This window comes from Austrofundulus limnaeus, unplaced genomic scaffold, assembly GCF_001266775.1.
Source record: "Austrofundulus limnaeus strain Quisiro unplaced genomic scaffold, Austrofundulus_limnaeus-1.0 Scaffold12, whole genome shotgun sequence".
Lineage (NCBI taxonomy): Eukaryota > Metazoa > Chordata > Actinopteri > Cyprinodontiformes > Rivulidae > Austrofundulus > Austrofundulus limnaeus.
Genome location: NW_013952414.1, coordinates 1,474,473 through 1,488,396, shown reverse-complemented (window position 1 = coordinate 1,488,396; position 13,924 = coordinate 1,474,473). Strand labels below are relative to the sequence as shown.

Below are 13,924 nucleotides of genomic sequence, written 5' to 3'. Positions count from 1 at the left end.
AAAAACATTAAAAACTAATTAATAACTCAAGTAATTTATTTTATCAATATGCAATAGAAAAGTATATTAAATTTAAGATTAATCATGATTAATTCACAGCTACTTGGAGATTAATCAGATTAAAATATTAGTCATTTGACAGCCCCAATTATTAATAATAAAACAAATGTGAATCTAACTTGTGTTAGTGAATGATCTGTTTTGAACTTGTGGAATGACGTTTTCCCTTCAACCACTAACCTCAGGTGAGGGGAAGGTGGTGGGCATCGTCGTGCCCAAAGGCTTTGTGACCAAAGCGTCCCCCAGGATGGAGATCATGTGATGGGCCATGAGTTTCTGCTGGTTCACTGTGCAGTGGTTTTCCAGGGACAGAATAACCGGGTATTCAGACGTCTGAGGAAYAGAGGAAACAGTCCGGACATTAAAAGCAACACTCAACATTCAAAGCCTCCTGTGTCCTTGTAGGTACTAATCTATCTCACATACTTTGAACGCATAGTCCTTGATGGATTTGATGACATCTTTGAACAGAACTTTTGACGTGAGGGTGTAGCCGTGGTAAATGACGGGCTCCCCGTTGGGTCCGTCCCAACAGTCCAGCTCCACACAGCGACAGCTCTTCATCAGCGCTCTGCAAGGAGACAAAACCTTTGTGACCATCACGTTTCTGAACAAGTTGGAATGATAACTGCCCCTTTTCTGCTGCAGGAACTCTGGGCAAACCGGTAGAGCCACGAGGAATTTTTAAAAGTCTCCATTGAGGCAAAACAACCGGACATGTGAGATGATGTCATCATTCTAGGACAGCTTTAAGASCACTAAACATAAATCACCTCAGATACTAAAACACTGACAACAACTAAGGGGTCTAGGAAGAGTGTTGTGTTGCTGCACAAATTTTAGATATTTTAAAGAACGAGGGTTTCTTAATCACGGATTATTAACGTTTTATAAATAGGGTATTTATTAGTTTACAAAGCACCAATCAACATGTATTAAATAGTTATAAAACACTGTTTGGCACACTATTGGGAAACTTAAAGAGCTGTAACTATCAAGTAAATGTAATAGCTTGCAGCTAGTTCTGCATTTTGGTGTCTAAATTAATGTATTTGCCAAAACAAACCATGTATCTAGAAATGTTCATGTTGCTTAAATTAAGATTAACTTATAGATAAGGGTTTCTAAATTACACAGAATACAGGTAAACAATGAGAAAGCAGGTAAATGTTGGCTCACAAGAAACAAGTCCTTTTAAACCAATGTGCTGTAACTGATTATTAATGGTTTATTGAATGTTTACAGCTAATTAATGCCTCTGGTAAGTTCTCAAACTTGAAATCGAGACCCTCTTCTGAGCTGTCAAAGACCACGTTTTGTGATGATCTCTGCAAACAAAAAAATTTTTTTTGAATAATAGTTGCTAATATTGCTATTCGGCCTTTATTATGAGGGATAAAATCAGACTTWTAACTGAAAGGTTTGACCTGAAAACAATAGTTGGCTGAGTTAAAGTAGAAGCCAGGCATGCAGGAAGCCATTCAGGTGCCAAACATGCAGTTGGAGCGAGCACTAACACGTTGGAGCGAGCAAAAAGGGGTGGCAAAAATAGCACATTACCAACCCAAGAACAGGTGGAGTGGACTGATGCGAGCCGACAGATTGATTACTGCTCGTAAAAACCATCCGGCTGGAATAAACCTTCAAAATCTATGTTTAAAACTTACTTTATATAAGCTTCTGTGCTGCTCGGCCCTTTGAGTTGGTCTTCCATCAGGTAGGTGTTGTGTGAGGAGGAGATGAAGTAATGGTTGAGGGGCTGACTCATGTCCTGATACACGTTTCTGTGAGMTGGCTTAAAGATGGATTCGTCCTCGTGTTGCAGGTACATCAGGAAGCCATCTTTGGTCAAGCACTTCTGCTTCTTTGCTTTTAGAAAGGAACCAAGGAGAAACACGCAGGATGAGTACACGGAGCAAACAGAAACCTCGTAGCCTCGTAGCATGATGGTGTGAGGTAAACTCTACCCGTTTCGTCCACTTCGTATTTCTCAATCAGCTCAAGGGTGCTCTTTGCCGTCGCCTGCTCCCTTTGCTCGTTCAGCAGGAAGTTCATGAAGTCCTTAATGCTCATCCTGCCATCCGTTTTAGCGTAATTTTTATAGATCACCTCTATCTCCTCGCGCTGCGTCAGCACCTCGTAGTATTGCTTTATCTCATCGCCCTCCAAGTAGTTTGCGTTTGACTTCTTGCATTTCTGTGCAAACACAGAAAAACATTCATTTAAACTGGGAAACGTTTTCCAACCTAACAGCAAATTGTTTACTTCGTCAAGGAACGGTGTGATCGCATCTTACCTTGAAAATTTCCTCTGCGTAGACGTCGCTGACCTCAACGTTGACCTGCCGCAGGAAGTGCTTCAACTCTTTTAGGGTCATCTTGTTGTCCTTGTTCTTGTCTGCTTTCCTCATGCAGTTGATGATCCAGCTGGCATTTAGATGTAAGGATTTATTTTACATAAAAAACTCTAGAGAATACAGTAATAACATCCCTTTAACAGGGCTGCTGTAAGGATACTGTTCACTCTTCTGCTTTTTGTCCATGTTTCGAACGTTGTTTATTATCTTCTCCAGGCTGGCGACCCACTGGTTTGCTTCCTCTTTAGAACTCGCCATCAAGTCGAGATTCTTCTTTTTTCCCTTAAATATGATGGAGAAGCACTGATCTTCGGCACTGGGGTCTGTGTACTTCTTCAGCCCCTCCGACTGACGGCCCTTACGYACAGATTCGATGTCATCGATGAGGACTGTTTGAGGGACAGCAGGTTTGTTAGTGTGACGTCATCACTAAGGGTATAAATCACCAGTTTTATCACAATACGGTTTTATATCAATGTGTTTGGATGACGATTSGATTTTTCTTGACGTCACAAAGTCTGTCATTACACGGTTTCCATTCAATGACAATATCAATCAATGTTTTCATTTTGCTTYGATGTAATTGAGTCATTAATTATTTAATCAATATTCTGTATCAATGTGAAAAGAAACAAAGAAGCCAAAGCTAATGTAARTATTTATTTGACTTTCCTGTCAATGACAACATACAAAATGATGAATGTTTTAGTGAAGATGCAAAAATCACCAGATTTAGTGTTGCTCCTTTGTAAAACATAACCAACCCTACATTTTAAACAGCGTTTTAGGGGTTAAAATGTTAAATCTGTGAGTGAAACTTCTCCTAAGATAATGATTACATCTGTGTCAAACACTGATGGCTTCTTTTGTATTTCAGGATTAACATAAGATAAAATCAGTCTCATACTTGGTTCCTGCCGTGTTGCTCTGAGTCACTGTTATCGTTCTTCCTCATTCATGCCAGTATCTTGTAGCAACAGATTACGCCTCTCAGTGATTACAGCAAACAATGTTTTCAGACACTATCAGCTCCGTAAGATACAAACAAGAAGGCTTTTGTTTTTGTGTCGTAGTTTGCTTCTGTGGCTTTCACTCACAAATCTTAAAAACACTCAGGCTTTTTATAAAACTGGAATCGCGGGAGAAGTTTTGTTAGCAAATCGCTAACATTTCTTCACATTCAGAGTATTTGTTTATATTTTTTAAATAGAAAAAGAGGATATCAAACAGGAATTTATATTTTAATTAAATGAAGTAGGTATAGGCGGCACGGTGGCTCAGTTGGTAGAGCTGATACCTCTCAGCAAGAAGGTCACCAGTTCAAATCCCGGTCCGGGGACCTTTCTGGGTAGAGTTTGCATGTTCTCTCCGTGCATGCGTGGGTTCTCTCCGGGTACTCCGGCTTCCTCCCACAGACCAAAAACATGACTGTTAGGTTAATTGATAACTAAATTGTCCCTAGGTGTGAGTGAGAGAGTGAATGGTTGTTTGTCTCGTTTGTCTCTATGTGTGGCCCTGTGATGGACTTGCGACCTGTCCAGGGTGTACCCTGCCCCTCGCACTGTGACTGCTGGATATGGGCACCAGTGACCCACGCGACCCTGAAAAGGAAGAAGCATGTACAGAAGATGGATGGATGGATGGATGGATGGAAGTAGGTATAATGTATAAAACATTGGTCCAAGCACACATCCCTGAGGAACCCCATGGTTAATTTTTGGTGTATTAGAAAGCTCCTTTATAGGAAACAGGAATCTATTAGATAAATATGACCTAACTACTTACAATGTTCATCAATGACATTTAGTTCATGCAATGACATTTAGTAAGATAACTAGAGAGTAGAATATATAGACTGGTCTTTAGGAACTAAATGAACAAAGAAAAAACTGGAGACCAAAATAGTTTGGAAGACAAAAAAAAAAGGTTTAAAAATCTTTTGTGAGCTGAAATCTGATTTCTCAGGACTCATTTTGTTGTGAGCTGCAGAAAACTAACATTGCTGCAGTCTTGTGTTTTCTTGCACGCAGACTCACGGGTTCATAACGGAGAGCACCTTCACCGACTGACTCAGACAACGTGTGGTAAAGCTCTTCCTCATTCACTGGGGCCCGACTCTTTTGTTGAGTGGCTTAACATTCAGAAAGGCATGCTCTGATGCACACAATGTAGTTACAATGAATGACAACAAACGTCCTTTTAACAAAACGTCAAAGACACCAAACTTATATAAAAGGCATTGAGCAGTAGCTGAAACCCTTTAGTTTTTTACTTTTTCACTTATGCTTTGTTTCTCCAACTCTTTTCTCCAAAGAGAACAAATAAAGATTCAGTTGTTAAAGGTTGAGTTTGTCGTACGGTGTGAACGTGTTACTTTTAGGTTAACATGTACGTTACGATCCAAAAGTGTGAGAAGGAAATATAAATGAGGAGTGGAAACCTCCCCAGGCTTACCTGATAGATAAATTTAAATAAACCAGATAAGTGGTTAATCAAATTCTGATGTGGTAAGGCTGCAAGTAATACAACTGTAATACCAGATTTCTTTATCACCTCAACAATCCCCAAATGTTGCAAAGACTAACTGAGGTTGTGTATTTATTTACAGAGGCTTATCTTATCTTTGCTGTGGAAGGTTAAGACTCTTGGCATCTAACATTTTATAACTTAAATATGAGTGAAATAAAAACAAATAAATAAAAAATAAATAATATAACATTTAACAATACTGAAATAACAAATACAAAAATTTATTACATATAAAATATGGTTGAGAAAGAATTTGCGGTTTGTCGTTTGACTGACTTCGAACAGTATTTTTAAAAACACAAACTTGATCTAGAAATGATTTTATCCTGAAAGGGGTCAACTGGAAGTATCACAAGTTAGACTGAGCTATAACTGGTTTCCCACAGATGATCCCACCCACCTTCATCAGTCCCACCAGTCTTCAACTGGAAGGAGATGAAAACTGTGACACGGGCTGAGTGACAGTCGTCTTAGCGGTTAGCATTAGCTTCCACAAATTTTTTTATGGGTTTAGCAGTTTAGTGTTAGCAGAGCTGAGATTCTTGTTGAGCAGATTAWTGGTTAGTGAAGGGACTACAAGGTGAATAGATTCAAATAAATTCAACAGGTTGATTGTGTGAAAGTGAGATCATTTTTTCTTMCGTACATTTTTCGGCACATTTCTCATTCTGCGATTTTTTTTGCTATTTCAACAGTTCATATTACCAAAACGTTCAGCTCATTTATGACGATCCTGCTGTGACTTTTGGTTGTTSAGCTATTTTTACTTTTATTAGCCATTTCACTTTTTTACCATTGAAAATAAATGAAGCTGTTTTCAACATCCTTAAAATCCTTTAAAATGATACTACATTTTTACAGAACCTTACACATTTTGTTCTGATTTTGCTAATTTTAAGTACTTTGTGCTATTTTTAGCCACATGTATTTGCTAATTTTAGCCTTTTTTGCTATTTCTGATATAATTCTTCTGCTTTCTGCTATTTTTCCTGTTTTTTTGTGCTTCTTATTGCTAATTTGAACTATTGATGCATTTTACAGTTGCTTTCTTCTATATTCAGCTATTTTAGCTTATAGCTTATAGCTTTTTCTTTTATTTCAAATACATTTTTTGCTTCTTTTTCCCCTATATCTGCAAAGTTAAGCAATTTCTTCTTTCAGCTTTTCAAATTGAACTCACATTAACACTAATGCAATTTGTCTGGTTGTTTGTTGTTTTCTGAGCTTCTTCTCGAGCAAAAACAGGTCACGGTATCATGACCTCACAGTGGTCTTCCCAAAAGCAGTAAAGACCTAAGATTACATGCGTCCTAAAGATTGTTAGTTTTTAAAAACATATATAACAAATTATTTTACAGTAAGAAATTTGTCCTGTTAATACATGTTAATCAACAGAACAAATTTTAAGCAATGAGTGGTGTTCAAATAAACACACAAACCCCTCAAATTTAAGCTTCGTTTTAAATAAAAAATGTTAAAGGGAGATAATTCTCCTTGAATATAAAATAACACAATATTAAACAGTGGTCTGTGCGGATACAGTAAGTGTGTAAAAAGAACGTAAATACCACTTTGTGGTTTTTAGACTGACAGATTTCCCTTTTGGTACAGCTCTAACATCAGCTTCAAAAAGTAGTTCACAACAAACCGATGCTCCTCCCACTGAGCACATTTGAGCAGCGTGGTAGTTGTGGTTTGCTCTTGAGCGCAGGAAACAAACACGGCAGACAGCAACTTTCGGCAAGAAATGAAAAAGAAAAAAAAACTGTGCACGTCTCTGAAAAAGCTCATCTGTGTTTGTTCACAGGTCAGACTCCGGGTCAGAGGTTACCAGCTCTGCTAGCGTTAGCCGCCGCCGCCGCCGCCGGGACGCGAGGGGAAACCTGAGCCGCCCAGGACCCAGAGGAGGATGCATGTCCACAGCCTCGCTGCAGATCGCTCCAACCAGAAATCAAAAGGAAAATAATCTCTGTGTCAGGCACAAACATTCAGTCAGGATGTGCGCTAACATTTTCCAGTCCACGCCACAGAATGTGTGTTTCCATCAYGCTGGGAGACCTGAGCTGATGCAATAACAGAGAAGAGGGGCTAAACAGTCCGAGAGAGATACATCAAAGTTACACCAAATAATTCAYATGTAAAGAATTAATTTTTGTATCTCGTCCCATAAACGAATAGAATAGAGAATAGGAATAGTTTATTTTTTAAATAAAAACCTCCATTTCAWACTAGTTTAAARGAACACTGTACTGTAATTCAAGGAATAAGTTTATGAAAATAAGTCTWTTTATTTATTTTTTATTGTCATACCAGCTTTGGTTCGTGGTACGAAATTCGGACTCAGGTCCCAGATTRAGAATCCACAAAATAAAATAATAATATGCATGTGTAAATAATTTAAAAGAGTAGAAATGAGCTGAATTAGGTGCAGCTTGAGTTCAGCAGTGATGATGATATTAAAACTTCCAGAATAATTTTTGTGTTTAAAAATATGAAAAGTTAATTGAAAAMAAAAAGATATTAGGTAGCATGTATGGATGTAAACTGTTGTTCAAACTGTTGTTCAAACGGTGGACAGGTGCTGCTTTAGTTTCAAAGTTTGAGTCTGTAAAATACCTGCATTATTATTTTTCTTCCCTCTGCGTCCTTTCATTTCATTTATAATTTGTTTTGTTTGTTATATGTACATAGATTGTTCTTTTTTTAATGAATGAATAATAATAAAATAAACAAGAACAACACTTACAGGTCTGGTCTTGTTTTAAGGTTTTCTTCGACTCCTGCCATATGGTCTGGCAGTCTTCCTGCAGCTTATAGACGCGACTCTTTTGCCACGAGTCCGAGCGAACCTTGTGCAGCTTCCCWCCGGTCAGCAGGAACTGAAGATCTGCGTCTCCTTCCAGACCTGGGTTTGAGAGGTTACAAACAGGTTAAATAAACCAATAGAAGCGTAGACTCATGAGCAATAGGGCTGTGTATTGGCAAGAATTTGGCGATACGATACATATCATGACAGAGGGGTCACGATACGATATATCCTGATATATTGCGATACTATAAGCAAGGCGATATATTGCGATTTTTTTGTCCAAAAATTCTATTAAATAAAAACCTCTCACTGGAAAAAAATGAAAAACCAAAATTCATTGTCTCAGAAAATTCTAACATTACACAGACATACTTTTGATACATTTAGATGTGTTCTGCTTTGTATATATTTTATTTTATTTGTTTCATATTTCATCCATGTTTTCAATTATCAGACTAAATTTTGCCAATAAATTGTTTTAAAATGTATTGTTTTACAGCTTTTAGTTTTTAATGTTAATTTACAATAAGGTCACCCAACACTAAAAAATAGCCTCTATCTCAAAAGGTAGAGGAGCCAAATGGCTGGCTCACTGCTGCCAACTAGTGGTCAGAGGCTGAACTACAACATAAAAATGAACGGCTGGCAGGAAAGTTGACATTTTAAACCTTAATAAAAAATCGATAAAGGGCTTTAGAATATCGATACAGTATCAGAAAATGAAATATTGCGATATTTCAGTGTATCGATATTTTCTTACACCCCTAATGAGCAACGGATGAGGAAACAAACAAAGTTCAAGCAAATTWAGCTCTTAAATGTTCAAAGTCTTCCCAAGGCCTTTTGTTTTTAACACTCGGTCACAGTCTTTGTTTTTTGGTTGTTTTAGTTTGTTTCTTTTCATTTCTTTCCCACCAGCCACCTCTCCAAGCACTTGTTTCACTGCCACAGCTGCAGCCACTCTTCCCATCACACCGTCCTTATATCTCATCAGTGGGGCATTCCTTCGTGCCCTCTGTGCCTCCTCTCCTCGGTGCTCTGGAGGTTTCGCTGCCACAACAGCCCTGCTCATCTGCATCCCTGGGTCCAAACCTCCTGAACCAGCCACACGTTACGACAGCTCAGCTTTGCAGCGAGTTAACGTCTGAGTGAAGCAACAGGCTTGATTATAGCTTTATGGGAGAGGCGTGACATCAACTGAGAGAATGATTCATAAGTCGGTTATTAAATATGAAGATTTCTACAGCACAGAATGAGAGTTGGTATGGATTTTATAAGCTATAACTGTTTTCAGGGACGGCACACTGACAGCTAGAACGCTCTGCGATTTTTAGCAAGATTACGACGTGCCACACATTTTATTTTTCCCAAACAATTTCCCCACAATCCCACAGAGGCTGTTTACGAGCCTCCTCGTTTTCTRGAGGAGGATTTAGCACGACACAGACTCTTCTCTTCTCAGCACACTTTTTTTTCACTTAGTTTAAATCGCTGCAAAGTAGAAACTTGTTGCCTTCTGGATGAACGGAGATTCGTGTTTTTTAGGCCTTTCTCTGCTAAATGGTAAAAAATAAAAGCAGGCACTAATGTTTCTTCTGCGTAACTCAATCTGAGCTCACTATTCAGTTTCAGACAAAAGGCTGCATTTTCAGCCACAGCCACTGGCAAGTCGAGGCAGGAGGTTTCTGGGAATTAAGGTGAAACTAATAGCTGCCTTTCAGGAATGACATATAAGAAGGGATTTGTTTTTGTATTTGACTGAGACACAACTTTTATGTTTTATTATGGTCACATTTTAAGCTATAAAAAACATATTTTGTTTTTAATTAACGCAAATAAAATGGTACCATGCAGGTTTAATCGATAACTCGCTCTTGATAAACATATGTGTAAACTTAAATCTTTATTTGTTTACATTTGATTAAACAAATCGTTCAGTTAGAGGTTTTGTGGAAAGTTTTAGCAGTTAATAGCTATGAGCTTGTGAGTGAGACAGAATGAGCACAAATCAAAGTTTTCTAAAACAAATTTTAATTTCATTTGAAACTGGACTTTTTTTCCTCTGATAGAAATCCCTTCGTATAATGTTTAGCATTATTGTGAAGCTTTCGCGTTTTTCATTTAAATCTCCCCAACAAACGGTCTCGTTTTAAAGCTTTTTAAATGGAAAATGTGAAAATAAGATTGTTGTTTTCCTTTTGGTTGCTTCCTTTTACCTCGACCCTGAGCAGCCTCTGAGAAAGGATTTCGATCTGTTAGATCTGAAAATAATGATAACTCAAAACTGAAAAAAAAAAATCCTCGTGATTTTGCAGGTAAGATATTAACTGTTCATAACATATCCGCAGAGCCCCATTAAAAAAAAAAATCTGAACTGTCGCTGTGTTAAACTGAAGAGGATCAGGAGTTTTAAGTAAAATCTTAGAATTCAAATGTTTTAAAAGTACTAAACGTTGTACTAGACATGAAAGGTCAAGTTTTCCCACACAGATTACAATCAGATGGTTGATTTTATTCCTTAYATCTTGTAAAAGTCACGTCTTCATTTTCCGCCTTCTTCTGTTTAAGATGACTAAACAAAACCATCCTGATGTGTTTTTTTGTTTCTTCCTCTGAAAAAGACAGAAACTCCATCTTGTCTTGGAGGCAGAGAGGAGAACGACCTGTGGTCACTCCACAACACAAACAGCTGACCTGTCATTACGCGCCATATGATCGACTTATTTCCCCACTTAATGACGTGCGCGTGCCCCTCGGCTTCTGTTGGCAAAACATTCGAAGCGCGCGCGTGCGCGTGCCCCTGCCTTTGAAGTGGACTCACCCAGGCGTTTTCCATTCTCGTGCGCTACTTTCCTCAGGTTTTCCTGGAAAACCTGCTCCTCCGATTTGGTCCGCTTTGGTCGCGTTTTTAGACAGGACATGACGGACTGTAGTTTGTGTAAACAAAAACAAAAACAAAAAATCCGCTCGGTGTTTTCATTTGGGCCGAGAGGAGCAGGGACCACAGGGCATGGCAGRGACCGATAAGTTCCCCCCCTCTCACGGGGCGGGTCTACTGTCGTCTCGCTGCAGCCACACGACTGTTTACCTTAGAAGTAACACCCGAGTCATAGATTTTTAGCCTCAGATCTACTTTCCTTACTTTACTTTAGGAAGCTTTTAACAGAGGAGACTGACTCTTTTATGAGTTCAGAGTGTTAAACGTGTGTAACTCTAAAAATAATTTTGATTTGTTTTTAAAAAGAATAGTTTCGACATAATAGTTCTGTTTTGCTTTTTTATATTTAAAACTTAAAATTGTGTTGCTCAATCGTCACGGCTCTKGAGAAACAGCACCATCTAGTGGTCAGAACGAGACATGACAACTCAATTCAACTTTATTATATGCACAGTTAGGAAACAATGAAATTCTTACTTTGCCATCCCCCAATGGATGTTTGCTTAGAAAAAGACACAGTGTAAAATAATCAAAACAGTTCACACATAGAAGCAATTCACCCGCAATAAAAACAATTCACACAAATCATGAAGGAGCAGATAAGAATAGTGTTTTTAACACTAGGATTCAATTCCATAAGTAAAATATGGAATGTAATAACCAAAAATATTGAACATTAACTTCTTCAAAATATACACAGACTATTTACACTGTGCAATTATTTATCAATAATGGTCAGATGTGTTGCAGCCAGAGAGTGTGTTTGCATGTACAAATTAATAAAGGTTGCAGGCAGGTGAACTACTGTCATGTGTGTGTGTGTGTCATAGACTTTGGGGGGGATGACTCCAGACTGGTTATTTATCATGTTATTCACCTGCCTGCAAACACAGATGCTGATATTCACACTTTTATCAATTTGTACATGCGTTACATTCCATATTTTACTTATGGAATTGAATCCTTGTGTTAAAAACACTATTCTATTCTACTCCTCCATGCTTTGTGTGAATTGTTTTTACTGTGGGTGAACTGCTTCTACTATGTGTGAACTGTTTTGATTGTTTACACTGAGACTTTTTCTATGCAAACATCCAGTGGGGACGGAAAAGTGAGAATTTCATTGTTTCCTTACTGTGYGTATCGAAAGAAATAATCCACAAAAACACAAATTTCCTTACTTTATGTGCTAAGTGACAGTGATGTTTTGATGCACACTGTCCCTTTATGTAAATAAACTAGAAGAAAATTACGTTTTATCTTTTTAAAAACGGTTTGCAGGTTCTTACTGAACAACACGCCTCCTGGTTGTGTTTTTATGAATAAAAACTGCTAACACAGGAGGGAAAACGTAAAGAGAGTTTATGAAAATGCTCTCTACATTTGTAAATATTTCAGGAACTAACCTCTCTTTTTTCAAAATGCACACAGAATTGTTTTATCTCAGAAATCCTCAGACATGTCCCTTAATCCTGATAACGAGGCAGTAAATTTATTTTTATCAACTCACCCAGTTTCCTAGCCATGTTAGTTGTTTCCATTCTGGCCCCCAGTCAGTCGGTCACCATGCACCGTGTCAGAAGTCCTCTTCTCCTCCTTCAGTTGGCTGAACTTTGTGAGTGGAACTGTCCCAGCTGGATAACTCCTCTGTGTGTCCCAGGGAAGGACAGAAATCCAGCCCTATCCCCCCCACTCTGAGCCAACCCACTCAGCGCATACTAACCCTGGGCTCTTCTACGCTCCGAGTCCACACCCACTGGAGCACCGGTCTGACAAGTCCACCACTGTGTTCTGATCGCTCTCACGGTTAAATTCTTCCCTGCTGATGGAAGCTACGCCTTTGGAAGGAATTTCATCAGCATGACCTTAAAAAAAAAACAACAACAACAAAAACCTGTTCAACACAATGCAGTTGGAATTAAATACGTTATAAAGTTGCAGTGATGTTTTAGTGAGTTTACATCAGCTGAATGAGCATGTAGGAATGCATTGATTTCTTTGTGGGGTGGTGCTGCTGCAGGCTGGTACAGACCTGTCTTTCTGGATGTTTTTGCACACCTTTTCTCTGTCTCGTTGCACTGTTACAACATATCGTTACTATGACCAAGTATTTGGAAACTTTTAGCACACTTGAATGACAAAAACCGAAAGAAGCAAACAAGGCAGAGGGTTCAGAAAGAAGCCCGCCTCTCATCTCTGAACATGAACTGTGTTGTTCTCTGTTATTACTGAATTTGCCCTATTTTTTTTTTTTTTTTGAAAACATTTGCTGTGGGTTTTGAGAAAAGAATAAAAAAATATCTGGCAAACTGAAGCAGCACAAACAAGTGATTCTTTGAGAAATCCCACATGAAAACCACATGAGACGATCAACACAATCAGAGATGTTGTTATGGATGCCTCTGGAGGAATTTTGGCCTTTTGCAACAAATGCTGCAGACTTTAATCTGGATTTAGAACTGCTCTATTTCTTTAAGCCAGACCCAATCTTATTGCATGATGCTCTGAAAAACACTTTGCATGACTCAAAAAAAATGCCAGTCATTCTTTCTCTGAGCTTTAAAGAAAACAAAAGTCACTGTGGTCTTAGGAATAATCGTACTTAAGTCACGTGAATCACTGACCCGTTGGTGGATTCTGTGGTTTTTTGGGGATGGCTGCCACCCAGGAGTTGTTTGCCTACCTTGACCAACACGGCAGGTGTTTTGGTTACATGTTTTCAAGGTGTGCATAGATGTGAGTCAAGGCTGCGTTGCAGGTGTTGGATAATTGATACCTGACGCCACCGCCTCTGCTTTGTGTTGGTTCATCCCCTCAAACGTGGCTCGCCTCCTCTCTCAGTTCATCTGGTTTTTCTGTCCACCTTGTCTTCAAAAGCAGCATCCCTGAAGCAAATAAATACATCAAATCAGGACTTGTGCTTAACGCTATCTGACAGCACGAGTCTTAAACATCTTCAAACTTCACATCTCTTACAAGTCTTCCTGTAAACGTTCAGATTAAACTAACGAGATCAGCAGATGGAATGTCCTGTAACATTTAAATTAAATATTTTGCTGGAATTAAATAAAGATCTCAAGACAGTTTCAAGGAGGGACTCATAATCAAATTTTAGTCTTTGTATTTATGCCAACTCTAAAAACAAAACATGTGTTATAATTCTAAAATAAAAAAACTTCTATTTTATTAAATAGTTTAAAGTACAAAGGATCATTAAGTTTAGTTTTAATAG

At 38.4% G+C, this 13,924-nt stretch overlaps 1 protein-coding gene across 2 annotated transcripts in view; it reads right to left on the bottom strand.

Moving 5' to 3' along the window:
* plcd1a (phospholipase C, delta 1a) overlaps positions 1–12,383 on the bottom strand; it is an 18,928-nt gene extending 6,545 nt beyond the window's left edge. Inside the window, exons 1-8 of one of the 2 annotated variants that reach the window (XM_014002182.1) lie at positions 12,203–12,383; positions 7,692–7,850; positions 2,577–2,805; positions 2,357–2,486; positions 2,028–2,256; positions 1,728–1,929; positions 487–631; positions 241–393 (exon numbers count right to left, since the gene is read on the bottom strand). In XM_014002182.1, the coding sequence (XP_013857636.1) occupies positions 241–393; positions 487–631; positions 1,728–1,929; positions 2,028–2,256; positions 2,357–2,486; positions 2,577–2,805; positions 7,692–7,850; positions 12,203–12,233 (1,278 nt within the window). In that variant the 5' untranslated portion in view covers positions 12,234–12,383. Of the gene's footprint in view, positions 1–240; positions 394–486; positions 632–1,727; positions 1,930–2,027; positions 2,257–2,356; positions 2,487–2,576; positions 2,806–7,691; positions 7,851–10,575; positions 10,783–12,202 lie in introns of those variants that run through there. The other variant, XM_014002181.1, reaches the window with a different exon arrangement.
* Between the last annotated feature and the right edge of the window lie 1,541 nt (positions 12,384–13,924).